Raw genomic sequence first — 17,726 nt, forward strand, 5'->3', positions numbered from 1 at the left:
AACCCGTTGGCGCCGTTCCATTTTTACTCGCCAAGCTCGCGTTTCATCGACGCTTGAGGCGAGCCGTAAATGTGATACTTTGTAAACGTGATTTTTAGTGCATGTAAATTCTAGTTAGCAGACTAAACAATATATTAAGCATATGGTAGTAAAAATTCACAGATAATAAGCATGTAGATGTAAAACTAACAGGTTAAACGTGATATACGGAAATAAATTGGTATTAAATTTAAACAGAAATTAATTATTAAATTATTAACTTTTGTTATGAATTTTGCTGATTATGATACTTCTCATTTTAACCTATGCCATTTGACATAAAATCAACCTGCTACTTACTAAACCGCTAGCCTGACCAAATATGTGACATTATGAGACATAAAAAAAAAAGTTACATAAAGTTAGTAAAATGTAAATGTCACTTCTTTCAAATATGCCCAACTATTATAAGTGTAAAATATTTAATGCTACTTGATCAATTACTTAAAGTTTATTTCATTTTCAAACTTATTAATAATTATGTTAATTCATGTTTAGTAATAATACATACTACTTATGGATCTATTTTATTTTTAGGATGGTATTACAAATGTGAAATGCAGGCATCGCTAATATTTTTAATTGAATTTATTCAGTTCGCGTTTACTCATAGGTCCTGAATTTTTTTTCATTAATGGTCCTTAATTTCTGTGTGCAGAAATGTGTATGAACTCTGATTAACAGTTTTCAGTATTTTTTTTTTTTTTTTTTTAAAGTTACTTGCATGCAGGTTAAAGCAATTTACATACGAGTTACTGATTAACATTTTTGGAATAAATTATTTTATTGCAAAGAATATTTAGATGATATTTTTTGTAACTATCATGGCAAGAGTAAAATAACAGTAGCAAAAGAAAAATAATATTCCAGGAAATAATTTGGAGTTGTTTATGTTTGAATATTCAGCACAAGATCTTTGCAAATAAATTTTAAAAATACAGGTGTCCAAAAACAGATGTCAGCCACTGATTATAAAATAGTGAGTAAAAGCTGAATATAAAATAGTGAGTTTATTTATTTTCCAAATTCTCTAAGTTTTAACTGAAAATATTAGATGTATAATAATAATAATAAATTGATTACTGTCCTGTTTCTTCAAACATGTCCTCATGAATCTATATTTTTTAACGCATATATTCTACTGTAGGAGAATATAAATCTGTTCTGTGACCTATTCAAAAATGTGAAAATGGTTGAGGGTTAAATGTGATTATATATAGGTATACCTTTTTTTAATTATTATAGCTTTGAATAAAATAATTTTATTTCCTTGAGATTAGAGTGTTAACTTTGGTATTAAATCATCCCAGAAGTAATACAGAAATCTTTAAAATTTTGTAATAAGGTTTCATTATGCCATAATAGTTCAAATATTCAGCTAAAAATATCAATATTTATTTCTAAACCAATGGAAACCAACTGAAAACTGCTATTGAATTCTACTTGCATTTGATATTCATATGTAAATCGTTTGTTTAAGGTGTGGTTCTATAAAATATAAATTTAAAAGTTATTATTTTCTGAATAAGTAAAGTAAGTTTCTGGAAATAATAAGATGTTCTGTACATTAATGAACAATTTTTATTATATTTCAAATTGTATATACATTTTTGCTTTTGAAGTGCACCATAAAGTGATTTTATGAATAATAGTTATTAAATTTTATTCAGCTTTGATATTTAGAATTGTTAGCTAGAATTATTATTAAAATGAAGGAATGTTGGTACTTTTCTGTTTTGCCGGCGCAAATCTCACCAAGCAGACTTTATTGGCAACAATATGCTGTATACAAGTATACACATTAAAAATGTTAACAAATGTTAGTTTTAAGAATTTTTTATTTTGAGGGCATACACATTTGGAACTACTCTGATATGCGCCCTCAAGTCGCCAAATTTCTCGCCAAATATTTTTGGCGAGAAACTTCACGCTGCTATATTACTATCAAAATTTTTTGTCTACATTTTGAACTTTTAGCCTAAAATGTCTCCAAAAACGCGGTTTTCGCACATGCAAAAACTGCATTTTGAACATACAATTTAGCTACAAAATCCGAAACAAAAACAAAAAATTTAGATAGCAAAAACGTAAAGTTTCTAACCAAAAATATTTGACAAGAATCCATGTACACAGCGACATGTTTTAACTTAAAAAAAAATCTACGAATTGCACAATGTAGGCAACGAACGAATCTACAAAATACGCACACCTCGCTTTAATAAATTAACATAACAACAATAAATTTCAAAGAATACCATGTACACAGCATCCTGTTTAAACTTTAAAAAAATTCTACGAATTGCACAATTTAGGCAAGGAAGGAATCTAAGATCTACACTCCTTGCTTTAATAATATAACATAACAACAATAAATTTCAAATAATACCATGTACACAGCGTTCTGTTTCAACTTCTATGTTGGATGCATATTTAATATTTGCATTTCTACATCTATGTTGGATGCATATTTAATATTTGCATTTCTTTTTTTCTTTGTATATTTTATTTCCTCACTGCTTAATTTTATGTTATGATTTTTGCAATAATCTTGTGACTGGCAACGTGCTTTATTTACTATTAAGTTTGTGTGAGTGGCAACAGTTGTTCATGTTTATGTTTCAGTAGAATAGCGTTCTTAGCCGCACTGCGCTGCAGGCAATTTTTCTCTTAAAGAATTTTATGTTTTAGAATAGCAATAAAGTTTATTATACAAAGCTGATGCTTTTTAGTTCAAGGCAACTAATCTACGAATTGTACAGTCTAGACACTGAACAACAAAATAAACTAAAATAAATTTCAAACAATTTAAAAAAACAACAATAACGGCAGAAATTCATACTAAAGAACCAATGAACATAACATTCTACAAAATAAGAACAAGGATAAAATAAAATGCACTTACCATGAATTAATGCGTTTTCGAATAGCAGAAATATAAATTTCATACCGCCTTTAACATGCCGCCACGTAATCACTATCGTATATACACGACAGCCAGACACACTATCCAGAAAATTTATACTATGATTCACAAATAAATAAAATTACAAATCCCTACTTCTATCATGCACTGCCATTAAAAATAATCTCCCAGACCCTCTTTCCACACTTCCAAATACCCACTACCCCTCAACAGGATAGCCACAATCATATTTCCTTTTGCCGAACTTCAATTCAACAACTACCATTTTATCTTTCCCTCCCATCTTCTCAGACACAGAGGCGAACCAACAAGCTCCAGCGAAAGATTTTTCAACGTCAACAAGGTTCCCATAGAACACGCAATCGCGCCAAAAACCAGCGCAGAACACATATCGCCACATTTGGTGAAATTAGGGCGTATATTAGAGTTGTACCACACATTTTAATATTGTTTAAAATTTTTTAAAAAGCCAATAAATTTGTAAAAAGACATTAATTTGAGAATTTACTATGCTTTTATGTTTCAACATCCTGATTCGCCGGTTCATATTACGTAACCCCAAGTGATCTCATCTCGCGTAAACTACTCTACAAAAATTTAAATCTCTCAGTAATTATCTACATTAATTTCAAGTTAGATCTTAATTTGGAATACAAGTTTAAATGCAAGAATTATTTCAATACATACGAATAGTTTAGTCAGAAATTAAAATAGCAGTGCTGTACTTCGCTAGTGCATTCTCATTAGAATTGATGAATTTTAACTCTTGACTTTGCCTTCAGGTAAGTGGTGTGATTGCATACTAGTTGACTTAATTACCATGAATGGCCTTAGGGCATAAAACTGAAATATCTGGTAAAAATTCTATGTAATTGTATGCCAGTATTGAAAGAAATAATCAATCTGATAAGAAATTGTTTTGAAGATGAGGCGTAAAAGGTTACCAGCGAGAATATTGCACTTGGCATCAGTTGTATCATTATTGGCGACTTTATCGCATGCGCCGGCAAAACAGAAAATTACCGGAATGTTTTACTTTTATGTAATAAAAATATAAATTAATATTTATCTTAATGAAATTTTAGTTATTTCATTAAACTCAATGGATCCTGGTGATCCAGTGGAAGAAATAGGATGCTGGAAAAAAGAGAGGGTTCTTGGAGCTGGTGGCTTTGGTTATGTAGTACTTTGGCGTAATAAGGTAAATAATACTCTTCTGTTATCTGCACCTCCAATTTCAAAATTCAGAACTGCTATGTTTGGGCCATATAATACATTTTAATATACAGTGACCACTACTAAGGCCCGATTAAGACTTTAAAAGCCCCTTTAAACACTTAAAAGATTTTGGCAGCTCCACATATGTTTATGCCAGATTTTTCTTCATTCCTTCTCTTTCTTAGTTTTGGTTAAACTGCACTCTGCATTCCATAGTAAAACTGGCAGTTGAAACTTTTTTAGTGCCAATTGGCTTGCCTTGACATAAGAAATACATTCATACAAAACTTTTCTACAAAGCGATTTACCATTTAATGGCCAAAGCACTATTAACATGATACAGTCAAAAGTCGTTAATCCGGACTCGTCGGGGCTTAAGTTGCTTCGTTTCATGTGATAATACTTTCTCTTTAATTCTATTAAACAGACATAATTTCTTGTGTAGTTACAAAGTTCCGCTGTTCAAGTCCTATAATTGCTGTGTCGAGAATACCGACTAATTTGTCAATCGAAATTTTTTCATTTTCAATAACCTCTGGGTCACTTTCTTCACTATTGGAAGCGAATTATAATGACGAGGAACTTTATTTAAATCATATCAAAGACGAAGTACATCGAGATGAAATACTACATTTAGTAATTAATTATAAGCCAAATAAAATAAAAACATCTGCCCTGAAGATAAGGATAGTGCTGACAGATCAACTTCCAATTCATTGTGTGCCACAGCGTCCCCCCCCCACTTGCAGCAATTCCACTTTTTGTTTGATGGATATCGAAACATACTTTCACTTTGTAGATCCTTTGGGAGCTCCAGCATTGGAAATTCTATTTGACATAATCAGAAGTTCAAGCTTACTTTTATAAAATTGCTCTAACAGTCTGCAAAAAATAATAAGCCGGATCGAATTCGAAGATTAAGGAACAACGCAATCTGCAACATTAACTGAATTAGCTAATTTTAGCTTAGCTTATACCGTCCGTTATACATTAAACGCACATGCGTAAACGTATTATGTGCATGTGCATACACATATTCGCAGCCGTAAAGGTCTTGCGCGCACGTGTAAACGCCTATGCGAATGCACAGAAAGTTTCTAGCTTTGAGGTCCGGATTGTAGATCATTCCGAATTATGGATGTCCGAATTAACAACTTTTGTCTATATAACAATAACTGAGCACCTACATGTAAAAATTTTTCATAAAAAATACAGTACAAAGTCTGTAATTCGAACGTCCATTATCCGAAATGATCTATAATCCGAACCTCAAAGCCACAAACTGTTATTTTTTTTTGTTTTTTTTTTTTGTTTTGTATGCTCTACGCATGCACATAATGTGTTTATGCATGCATGTTTAATGTTTATGCATGCGCGTTTAGCACAAAAAAAACGAAACAACTTACAAAGAAATGTTTAATAAAGTAAACAAATAAATATTAAGCTTTTTTTTTCTGTGTGTGTGTAAATTTTGATACCCTTTAGATCATAATTGCTCTTTATTTCATAAATTATGGTTTCATATTTTTAACTGTATAAATTCTGCATGCCATGTTACCAGATTTAAATTGATGATCTATAATCCAGAAAAGCCCTTAATCCGGAATCGCTGAAGTCCCGACGAGTCCGGAATACGGACTTTTACTGTATTATAAAGTATGTTTTGTTAAAGCATGTTTCTCATAGCTGGTAAAATAGGTGGATGCTTCTGACAGAATTTTAAATTAGCACTTTATGACCTACCACCAACTCTCAATACACTATCCTTGTAAGTATAAATTGAGAATGGGAGAATTTGCAGATAACAGTTTCTGTGCCTTAATACATTTAGATTCAGGTTAACACAACATAATATGCTGTATTCGAACTCTTCATAATTAGAAGTTCGGAATTTCTTCTAGACAATCGCAATCTGACATTGTTAATAAATTTCAGATACCACGTGATCACTTTTTGCAGTTTTACAGAAGATGATATCTTTGAAATCACACATAACTCTTCTATGAAGTATGTATATGTTCTTTTTCCATTGCTTTCTCACAGTTTTAAATTTTCTGGGAAACTGGAATTTTTCTTGACTTTAATCAATCTAAAGCAGTTCATCAAAGTTTATGAACTACCAAATCAACTAGACGAAGTCCCTATAAAATGCAATCTGCCAGATATTCCTATTCTTGAATGCAATTAAAATTTTTGGCTGGAACAGCAGACTGAATTTCTGTGACAAACATTTGCCATTTGTTAGGTTCAGACATTAGCCAAGATAACACAATACTTAAATAACTCCACGCATGTATGAAATGAATTTTCATTTGTAATGCACTTCTGACTGCTTGTTAAAGTGTGTTTACAAAACAGCAGCACACAATTCTAATTGTAGCAAATCGAGTTTGTGCTATCAGCAGTTTTACATAAATACACTATTGTGCAAAACTTAGGCAACTTTTCTAATTTTGGTCATAATTCTGCAAAAAATCAACTGAGAGACATCAGATAGAGGCAGAGGCTCAATGTAGTACTGAAAGGATGAGAAAATTGTAGTGGCAAAAAAATTAATAGGATACATATGGTATAGAGTGAATTGAAGAAAGCTTTATTGACAAAATGGCATTGTTACAGAAAACTGTCTGACCAAGAGTGAGAATAACAAACCACAGAGCCTTAGTAGGCAATATGATGCCCACTAACTGCAATGGTTGCCTTGTCCCATTTGTTGATATTCGGTACTGGATTGTCTAACAGTTCTTGAGGTAAGCATTCTTATTCTTCAAGGAGCATTTCTTTCAGTTGTCTAGTACAGTCAAAAGTCGTTAATCCGGACTCGTCGGGACTTCGGCGATTCCGGATTATCGATTTTTCCGGATTATAGATCATCAGTTTAAATCTCGTAAGATGGCATGCAGAAATTCTAAAATTAAAAATATGAAACCGTAATTTATGAAATAAAGAACAATTATGATCTAAAGGGTATCAAAATTTTCAAAAAGAAAAAGCTTAATATTTATTTCTTTACTTTATTAAACATTTCTTTCAATGTAAGTTGTTTAAGTTTTGCTTCGTTTCATGTGATAATACTTTCTCTTTAATTCTATTAAACAGACATAATTTCTTGTTCAGTTACAAAGTTCCGCTGTTCAAGTCCTATAACTGCTGTGTCGAGAACACCGACTAATTTGTCAATCGAAATTTTTTCGTTTTCAATAACCTCTGTCACTTTTCTTCGCTATCGGAAGCGAATTATAACGACGAGGAACTTGTTTTAAATCATATCAAAGACGGAGCATATCGAGATGAAGTACTACATTTGGTAAAAAAATTATAAGCCAAATAAAATAAAAACATCTGCGCTGAAGATAAGGATAGTGTTGACAGATCAACTTCCAATTCATTACGTCGCGGCGTTCCCCCCGCCGAGCAGCGTGAAATTGATAAACAGATTTCGGATTTCAAAACATACTTTCGCTTTAGATCCTTTACATATTAACAAATATATATCGGAAATTCTATTTGATATAATCGAAAGTTTAAGCTTACTTTTATAAAATTGCTCTTACAGTCTGCAAAAAATAATAAGCCGGATTCAATTCGAAAATTAAGGAACAACGCAATCATCAACATTAACTGAAATAGATAATTAGATAATTTTAGCTTATACGTCCATTATACATAAAACGCGCACGCGAAAACGTATTCTGCACTTGCGCACACTCATATGCGCAGTCGTAAAAGGTCTTACGCGCAGACGCCTATGCGCATGTGTCAACGCGGCGCATGCGCAGAAAGTTTTTAGTTTTGAGGTCCGGATTATAGATCATTCCGAATTATGGGTGTCCGAATTAACGACTTTTGACTGTATTCTCCAAATGTCAAGCTGATGGCTCCAGATGTTCACTAAAGTATCCCACACATGTTCAATGGAGTTTAAATTAGGGGATTGCTGGCCAATCCCTGTGTATAACTTCACTTTCCAGGCATCTCAACATCATTCCATACAGGATTCATGATTCAAAGCTGAATCCTGTGTGGCCTTTGTTATCAACCATAAAAACAAAGTTGGGAACAATAGCACCCAGAAAAAACACATTTGGGAGAGGGCATGTCATCAGTGAGTCTCTGTCAAAAATGTGGAGCTCCATCCAACCATTCATCATAATGCCTTCCCATACAAGCATGCCAGAGAACCACCCCAAAAGGTCTCTCTCTGATATTAGTAGGATGAAAGCATATCCCTACCTCTCTCCATATTAACTGATGCCAAGAATTGCCACACTGATGCTACACTGAAATGACTCTCATCCATAAGGAGAACGTCACTCCATTGATGAGGTCTTTGTGTTTTCTATACCACTATAAACTGTGCCGATGATGGATTGCTGTCAGTAGTGAGTAGCGATCAGGATAGCGGGCGAAAAGGCCATTTTTATGAAGTCTTCTGGGAACAGTAAACTAGGATACTTCTCATCCATGTGCAACTACTGAACATGTTGCTCCCTGTCTGGTTTCGATTTCTTTTTGCCTGCACAGCAATATATTGGGCATCAGTCACTGTCATTTCCCTTGGCCAACCACCACCAACCTTTCTTACAGCTGTACTTGTCGTTTGGAAAGCTTTCCAAGCTCGTGGAATAACACTTTTATTAATTCCAGACTCTAGGCAACATATCAAACTGTGTCTTCTCTCCAAGCTTGCCAATCATACTACCATGTACTAAAATGTCCTGTTGTTTTCTTATAGCCATACTGCACGTACAGTCTCACTTTCACTTGCAGAAGAATGCCTGAAAATGCCCCTTCCTTTCATCTTTTTAAGTTGCCTTGCACTGTTGCACACTGACTTCTCTTGTGGTCTGATGTTCTCTCTGACATTGTGATGCTGATATTTGCATATGCATCATCTTTCTACTGGGTTGGCTTTTCATAGTACTCATCACAAAAAGCCCTTGTTGATAATTTCATTTTTGTGTAATGAAAAATGATCTGTTGCTAATGTACTTGAATGATTAAGTGATCTAACATAAATAACTGCACCATAACCTTTCTGCAGTGCATTACGAAACCCATGTAATTGAATCTTCAAAGAATTGGATAAAAGAATATTTCTAGAGATGTGAATTGAATTTAAATGTTGAATTTCTTAACATATAATCCTCCACTTTCCCCCAGTTTCTTTTGGAACTGAATCATCCCAGACAAGTTTAAATTTCCAGAATTCTTGAAGAAGAATTTTTGTTGATATAATGAAAGATGCAATCCAACCCAAAGGATCAATTGATTTTGCTACAATGATAAGATAGTATGTTTTTGTTTGTGCTTGATTCACAAAATAACTAAACCCAAATCATTAAAATTATCACCAGTATTTTCAAGTAAAGACACAAAAGGAAGGTTGCCACTAATATTTTTCATTGCAAAAATGGTAGTGGACACTCTTAAGTCACTGTTGAAATGAGGAGTACAAAATAAAATCAACTTCTGCATTACTCACAGTTACTACTCTTTCATGCTCAAACCCAGTCTTTCTGCACACTATGTAGTAATAAATGACATTTAACTTCCAGTATCTAACAAACATCTGCATTTTTACTAACTCTTGCTTTGTATTAAGAACCTTAATCACTGCAGAACTGAATAAAATCTGACTGTGCTTAGTATTTGAAGCACTTGCACAAACATTAGATTTGGGAGGTCCTTTTGAACTTGCAAATGCTCTTAAGTTTTAAATGGGGTGGCTTGCAGAGAAGGAAAAGATTGCTATTTTGATCTTTCTAGCTTCTAGATATGCAGTACACTGTGCAATCTATTTCTTACATTGAGTGCATTTATGTGTATTTTTACAATATTTAACCTCATGCACTTTCAAAAGACAATCCAAACATAAATGACTAACCTTTACATGTTGTATTCATATCTGCACATTTAACTGAAAGAGTTTTAGCACTTTAACAAATTGTGATCTTCTTAGCAAGTAAGTGCACTTGGTGTTTGCAATAAATGTATTTACTCTGTTATTACTTTTAAGACCGCTTAGCCACTGACAATATACTATTTTGTATTGCCCTTCCATAATGTTCCAGAAAATTCAGTTAGTTCACCTAACCTTGGAATTTCATTTTTCTTTAACTGTCTTTCCCACCAGAGTTTAGCTGATGAGTCTAGTTTCTGTGAGTCTGCATAAACCCATAATGTATAACCAAAATTTTCTATTTTCTGTTGTAACACATCTAAACCATCAACAACTTCATTCATTGTATCCCACGCTGAAATCTTAGTTGCATATCTGGCACACCTGCTTTCTTTATGTTTGTTTGTAAGGGCAGGGGAGTTTTTTTTTTTTTTTTTTTTTTTTTTCTTTGTCTGTCCACAATATTTCTTGCATCAAAATTCCAAAAATTTATATTTTCCATATTTAAGCTTTCTGCAATCCTATAAAGAATTGATTAGATTTTGGGTAAAATTGGTCGACTGAAAGTGGTACTTTACTTGAATTTATCACTTCTGGTAACAATTACTTCTAACAATTTTTAATGAAAATACTATATTAAAATATAAATCAAAATTTTACAGATTTAGCATTTTTTATCAATTTTTTATCAATGGGAGCTTGGGCCTGAAATTGATAAACCACAAGCTTTACTAGAAGCTCTTGAAGAGATTTTTGTGAAAAAAAATATTGCTATATAGTTCAAAACTTCTCAAATTTGATATTTAAAACTCATATATATAAATGTGAAGCATATGCAATCATGATTGAGACCAATTTATTAGATTTTGACTGTATATGTATGAAAAACCGGAAGTCATACTTTTCATGGAGCTCTTAATAAATTTTCATGGGAAAATATAGAATCAGTGTAATAAAAAATTAATCTAAAATAATGCAGCACATATAAAGGCTATTTCTGTTACATCTAGATATGGTACTTCAGCCACAGAAAATTAATAATCATAATCAAGCCACAGAAAATCATAAATCAAGCCACAGAAAAGAATGATATTTATTATCATATATCATTTGCAGAAATTCAAAACTTTCGTAATGTGAGCATTCTACCGAAAAATGCAGTTGTTATTTTCTTGCACTGTTGATGATGGAGGCACAAGAACAGACAGCGGATTCGAAATCACATATTGCTTTACTTCTTGCTGATCCTGGAACACTATGCAGCTATAATTATGAAAACTAACAAGCATTGTTTACCGATACCTAAATGTTGTGGGAATATGCATGCAAATGAGAATGAATTTAGATTTGCCAACACTGTAGAAGTAACACTGAAGAAAATTAAAGTATAGCATTCATTTCAAAGTATTTATTCTAAATAATTTAATAAACACTTAATTTCCTTTAATCAAAAACCAATTAATTATGTGTTATTGAACTGTCCATTTAAAATCCAAGTTTTAATAAAAATAAATAAATATTTGATTATATTCATATAAATTTAGAAAAAATATTTTATGTGTGGTCAATTATACTTTAAAAAATGCAATACAAAGTCTGAGATCTGGGATCACAAGACTTCGGCGATTTGGTATTTGGGGAATGTCCAGATTTTAGATTATCACTTTCAATTTAGTAAGATGACATGTAGACATGACAACATTGGGGCTTCAGTTATTACTTACGTCAGATAGGAAAGTGTTAATCACCCCTTGCCGACAATCACTTAAAAGCCAAAAGTGTGATCCTGGCCCAATATCAATCAATATATATAGTCATTGGCCATGGTGTCACTCTCTAGCCAACAGCGACACGCTGAAATCTTAGTTGCATATCTGGCACACCTGCTATCTTTATGTTTGTTTGTAAGGGCAGGGGAGTTTTTTTTTGGGGGGGGTATTATTTTATTTTGTAGCTGATGCTCTGGAAGTTCGAATTTTGTACTGTATAATCTAAAATTTCATTTTGCAGACTTTTCTATGAAAACAAATATATTTACAAACTCTCAGTCAGAAATGATACTTTACTTAAAGCTTGTTACTATTTAAAAAATAGAATTCACATGAAGTCATATGCTGGTCACATCATATTTTTCCTTTTCTTATTGGTTGATAGTGGTTTATCACTTTGGTGATTATTTGAAATCAAAATTTTTAGGATTTAATCATCATTGTATTTCTTATTTTTCCATATTTTTAAATCATTAGTATATTCATCTCTTCTCAGATGCATATTTTATTCACATTGTCTAAACCATAATATTGTAAATAGTATGTAAATATTTCAGTAAATTATTATTTTGATACTTGCATATAGTCTGTTAAAAGCTTCTATTATATCTGGCACAGCTTATGTTTCTATGAAACTGATGTAAATAATCTTATAATTTATGCAATGCAACTTTTAAGCTTATGATATACTGTTCACTTGTAGCAATGCAAGATTTCAGTGTATTTCCCTCAAGGACTTTGTATGCCCATGTACCGTAATTTCCGGAAGAAAGGCCGCATCAGCGTAAACGCCGCACTCGAGAAAAATGGCGGGAAAAAAATTAAAATTGCACAGAATCGCCGCATCAGTGTAAACGCCGCAATAGATTAAATTACGCGTGACGTCGTGGGCTGTATAGATGAAAAAACTCAACCTAAGTCCTGATATATGACATACCAGTTAAGAAAAATGCATGAAATGAAACCATAACTCAAAAATAAATTAAAGGTAAGAAATGTATAGCTTCTATTTTCAAAAATTTTCCGCTCTCTTCTTACTTAAAAACTATCCAACAAGTACTTGTACCCAAACTGATGGGATCTGTATTTGGCAGAATGCCAAGAAAAATCCATTCATGCTGAAGGGGAAATATGTCAGAGTTCGTTATTGCGAGGCAGGTGGAGTCGTGTCTGCCTTTGGAAAAAATTGCAGAAAAGGCAGTGGTGGGGAGAGGATGGGTCCTGGAAGATTCATGGAATGGCGGAGGAGAGAGACTATTCAAACTGATGAGAATGTTGATTTGAAAGGGGGAAGAATGTTATTGTTCTGAGATCTCGTTTAGGGTGAATAAGGCATGTAGGTCCGTTCAAGGGAAAGAATGTAAACAAAATAACATTCGCAAAAATCAACTGGATGGTCTTTTGTGTGGGAACAGCACCAGTCTATGCATAATGCCAAGGCCATCCAAACTATGTACAATGACCATCATAGGAAATATTTTATTTTTAGTGCACCTAAACGCCGCATGGGTAGAAACGCCGCACCCGCTGAAAATTTAAGTTTTAAACACATAAACGCCACTGCGTTTCTTCCGGAAATTACGGTAACTTAGCAGCATTTGTTCAAATTATGTCACAGTCAAATTTTTTTGTTATCAAGAACTCTTTGCCACTTTGTCAGTAAGAATGTTTTTGGGATTTAGAACCATACTAGAGATTTTGCCAACTGTCCGTTGATTGATGATTAGGGTATTGTCATTGCAATGAATGTTATATCATCTTCATTTATTATCACTTCTCTACAATTCTTTACAAATTCCACTATTTGAAAAATCTCACTTTTTGTTCTTGATATCTTAAAAAACCTTTAAATTTGTGGCTATTATCATTCATGGCTTAACCCCTTAATCTACAATGACGGACATAGCCCGCATAGGATGGTCAGGCCAAACCTAGCTTTCACGGGCATAGACTGCATATGAAGGTCAGGCCAAACCTAACTTTCACGGACATAGCCTGCGTACGATGGTCAGGCCAAACCTAACTTTCACGGACATAGCCTGCGTACGATGGTCAGGCCAAACCTAACTTTCACGGGCATAGACCGCGTACGGTGATCAGGCCAGAAGTGAATATTACGTGGAATATTTGATACGCAATTACAGTCTGATGCAATAATTGTGGTAGACGCAAGTATTACAAAATGTTAATTCATACAAAACTCCAAAATACAAAATTAGTATTCTGTAACGGTATGATATATTTCAAAGCATTCTGGTACATGTAACGGAACTTTACACTTTTTACACTGATGTTCTATGTGGAATTTCTCGTACTTGATCTGTATACTGATTCGTTTCGGTTACAATATTGCTCCAAAATGTGTCATCAAATATTAGATTAAATATATCAAATTCTCCTCTACTTCCTCTTAATTGACATAAGGCTTTCTCTTTTATACCAGGAGTCATCGTATAGTCCCAAATTTTTGGACTATTTTTTATTTCTTTCCAAAGCCAGGACTCTGGTAGTTGATCGTCATTGGATGTATCATCAATAATTATTCGCCTATACTTTCTTCAAAAATTGCATAATTCGTCATGTTTATGATTGCCCGGATTAGCGTGTTACACAAGTTGTGCAAATGTCCCGAATGCTGTGCTAGCTTGTATACAATTTCAGCCCAACATCTTCGAATCTAAATCGTAGGTTAAGGGGTTAACTAGCGTCCTCTATGCACTGTTGGTGACTAAAGACACTAAAGATTTTATTTTGCTTCTCTCATACACTGATAAAGTTAAGCCTGAATTATATTAGTTATTTATTATATTTATACCTTTTTCCTGCACAAAGTCCCAGACCTATGTATACTAAGGGGCATTTTGTAACCCATTGCAGTGTCTGTAGGTCCTAAATTCTAAAAATGTTGCATGTCTGTGCCTTCAATAAACTCTAAAAATTTTGCCATCTCTTAATTTTGTTGCTTGGCGCTTCTCGAAACTCTAAAAATTTTGTTTCTCGTAAATTTTGCTGCCGAGTGCAGCCACACCAACTGTGTCGCCATTCCTGATTTAACAAAACGGTTGTTTTTAATTCAACCAGCACTAAATGCAATCGTTTGGCCAATGAATATCATTTATAAATTATATTTTTATAATATGCAAAGAAGCTTCTGAAAACATTTCTCCTTGTCAACACACTCAAAACTTCGCAACACAGTTAGCTGAAATCTGTAATCATCAAGTGTAATATCAGGGTAAAAGATTAACATGCTTTTTGGTATTCACTACTAATATTTGAAAAATAAATGTTTAAACATCACTGCATTAGTCATTTCTCAAGCTGCTGTATGTTGATAGTTATTTGGTGATGAAAGCAAAAAGTAATAAAAAAAATATTTGCCAGGTTTTCATCGGGAATATAAATTATTAATTAGATTTTCATCAAGAATATAAATTATTCATTAAGCATAAAATTGAAGATGTTTCAGTCTGAGATGTATGCTGAGCAAAAAGGCACGTGCAGAGCCAAATTTTGATCATACAGACTCTTCCTAATAAAAGATTGGTTCTTCTATATAGAAGAATTTTATGTTAAACTCTTCATGTGTTTTATTACGAAAAAGTGTGCAATGTGCATATGTAAAGCATGCAAAAAGAATTTCTGAGGGGGGGGGAGAGAATTGCTTGTGATCTGGAGGTCCAGATTTTAGATCATTCCAGATGTGGAACGTACAAATTTCAGACTTATTTTTCAATGTAAAAAATGAAATTAATACTGTTTGAGATCCTATTCCTGTACTAAAAGAATTACTTTAATTAATTATTGTAACATTTGATAGCAACTTTATGTACTCTGTAGTACTATTACAGCAATTAAGGATCATTCATGGAGGTCAAATGGAGGGGAAAGTTCAAGAAACAGTTTGATATTTTTGTTTTAAAATACTTTGTGTCAGCTGTTGTAAAGGAATTATATCCATCTTCTTGTTAAATTTATCTGAAATATTTTTTCCTTTCTTACCAGGAGACTAATGAAACTATAGCTTTGAAGCAGTGCCGTTGGGGGCACGATGCGATGATGACTCCAAAGCATCGCAGCAGGTGGAAATTAGAGGTAGATATGATGTCTCGGTTAGATCATCCAAATGTAGTCAAAGCTATATCTGTGCCACCAGAGCTTGATGTTCCTGCCACAGAGCTACCTTTATTAGCAATGGAATACTGTAGCAGTGGAGATCTTAGAAAAGTATGCATTCTTTGAAATTTTTATGTAGAGTCATTCCAAATGAATGTCCCAATTTCAGTGGCCGTATTTTTTAAATTTGCAAATATGAAGTGATAAGTAATACCTGAAATGAACCTGAAACTGTCTGGGATTACTAACTAAGTATTTCTTTAAGTGTTAATTAATTATTTTTTGTAATTTCCTTTAATTATACAAATAATATGAAAACTACAGTTAAACTCTTGACATACTTTAGCATAACCTTTAGAGTAGTGCATTAGTAATGTGGTTTTTAAAAGCATGTAGATTTTTGAGCAAAAGCAGCATGAATACGTCTTTCTTTATCATTAAAAAAAAAAAAAAAAAAAAAAAAGAGAGAGAGAGAGAGAATGTGTCTTATAAAATAGGATGACCTATCTAATCAGCTGTGGATAGTTAAGTCATTAGATCTATGGCAACATAGCCATCCAAAACATGCCAACTCAAGCTGAGGGAACATGACAGTATTTTGATGATTTCTAAAATTCAGGAGTAACCTCCCTCATTGAAATTAGTTGGTCATTTTAAATAATTTCATTATTTAAAATATTATTTAGCTTTTGAAATTTTCTTATATTTTAAATTTATGTTTATACTTAAAATTTGTTATTGATATAAATTGTAAATTATGTAATTTTAATTCTAGCTCTTAAATAAACCTGAAAATTGTTGTGGTTTAAGGGAAAAACATGTGCGTCTCCTTTTAAGACATATTTCGTCTGCTGTAAATTATTTACATTCCATGCGCATCATTCACAGAGATCTCAAGCCGGAAAATATTGTGATTCAAGATATTAATGGAACTGTAAGTTGTGATTTTTTGTGCCATAAACATTAATCTTTTTCACTTGTAAAATGTACAAAGAATATATCTTGAATTTTTTCATCAAATGTTCCTTATGCTAGCTGTATAAGATTAATTAGTAATTTATGCAATTCTCAAAAGGCTATTATAAACATAAAAGCTTTTCCATTCAAAGTTTTTATCTGGTTTGAGTGTTACAGACAGATTTCAGTCGATACCTAGTCATGATAAATTTTTTGTTTGAAATAAATATCTGCTATAGTGTACATAGGTAATGATACTGCTGGAAGTTCTCATATGGGAATGGAAAACGTTAAAGAAACAATACTTTTTCTGTGTTTTTTTGTTATAACTTTTATTCATAATTTTTGTATTTTTACCTGATTATTTGTAATAGTTCCTCATATAAAGTAACAAATGTTTTATCTAAAAATTTAAAAGTATAATACAACTGCAAAAAGGTGATTAGTTTTTTTTTACCCTTTAATTATTGTTTCTAGATGTACTTCAATGTAGATTTTTTGTTAAATAAATTAGAGAATGAGATAAATTTCAGACAAATAGTTGGTTTCGATTTGCAAAATTAAACTTTTTATGTAAATCACACAAAGCAAAAAACTAAAAAATATTTTTTGATTATGCTTTAGTAAATTAAATGCAAAACATTTCATACCTTTACGTGCAAAAAATCAATACAAGCAAATAATAGTTTTTGGTGTCCATATGCAAAGTTAATAATAGTGCATCCTTACCCGATATGGTTTCACTTTTCTACTATATTCATAGATATTAAATGCACCGTTCATGAACAGAGTAAGATTTAGG

General features: G+C 32.5%; 1 protein-coding gene across 2 annotated transcripts in view; it reads left to right on the forward strand.

Moving 5' to 3' along the window:
- IKKbeta (inhibitor of nuclear factor kappa B kinase subunit beta) overlaps positions 1-17,726 on the forward strand; it is an 81,753-nt gene that overhangs the window by 1,522 nt on the left and 62,505 nt on the right. For both annotated transcript variants that reach the window (XM_085812419.1, XM_085812417.1), the window contains exons 2-4: positions 4,048-4,163; positions 15,857-16,078; positions 16,743-16,901. In XM_085812419.1, the coding sequence (XP_085668545.1) occupies positions 4,065-4,163; positions 15,857-16,078; positions 16,743-16,901 (480 nt within the window). In that variant the 5' untranslated portion in view covers positions 4,048-4,064. The remainder of the gene's footprint in view (positions 1-4,047; positions 4,164-15,856; positions 16,079-16,742; positions 16,902-17,726) is intronic.

Source organism: Stegodyphus dumicola, chromosome 1 (genome assembly GCF_044657685.1).
Source record: "Stegodyphus dumicola isolate Sdum_Otavi_A_Nest chromosome 1, ASM4465768v1".
Taxonomy (NCBI): Eukaryota; Metazoa; Arthropoda; class Arachnida; order Araneae; family Eresidae; genus Stegodyphus; species Stegodyphus dumicola.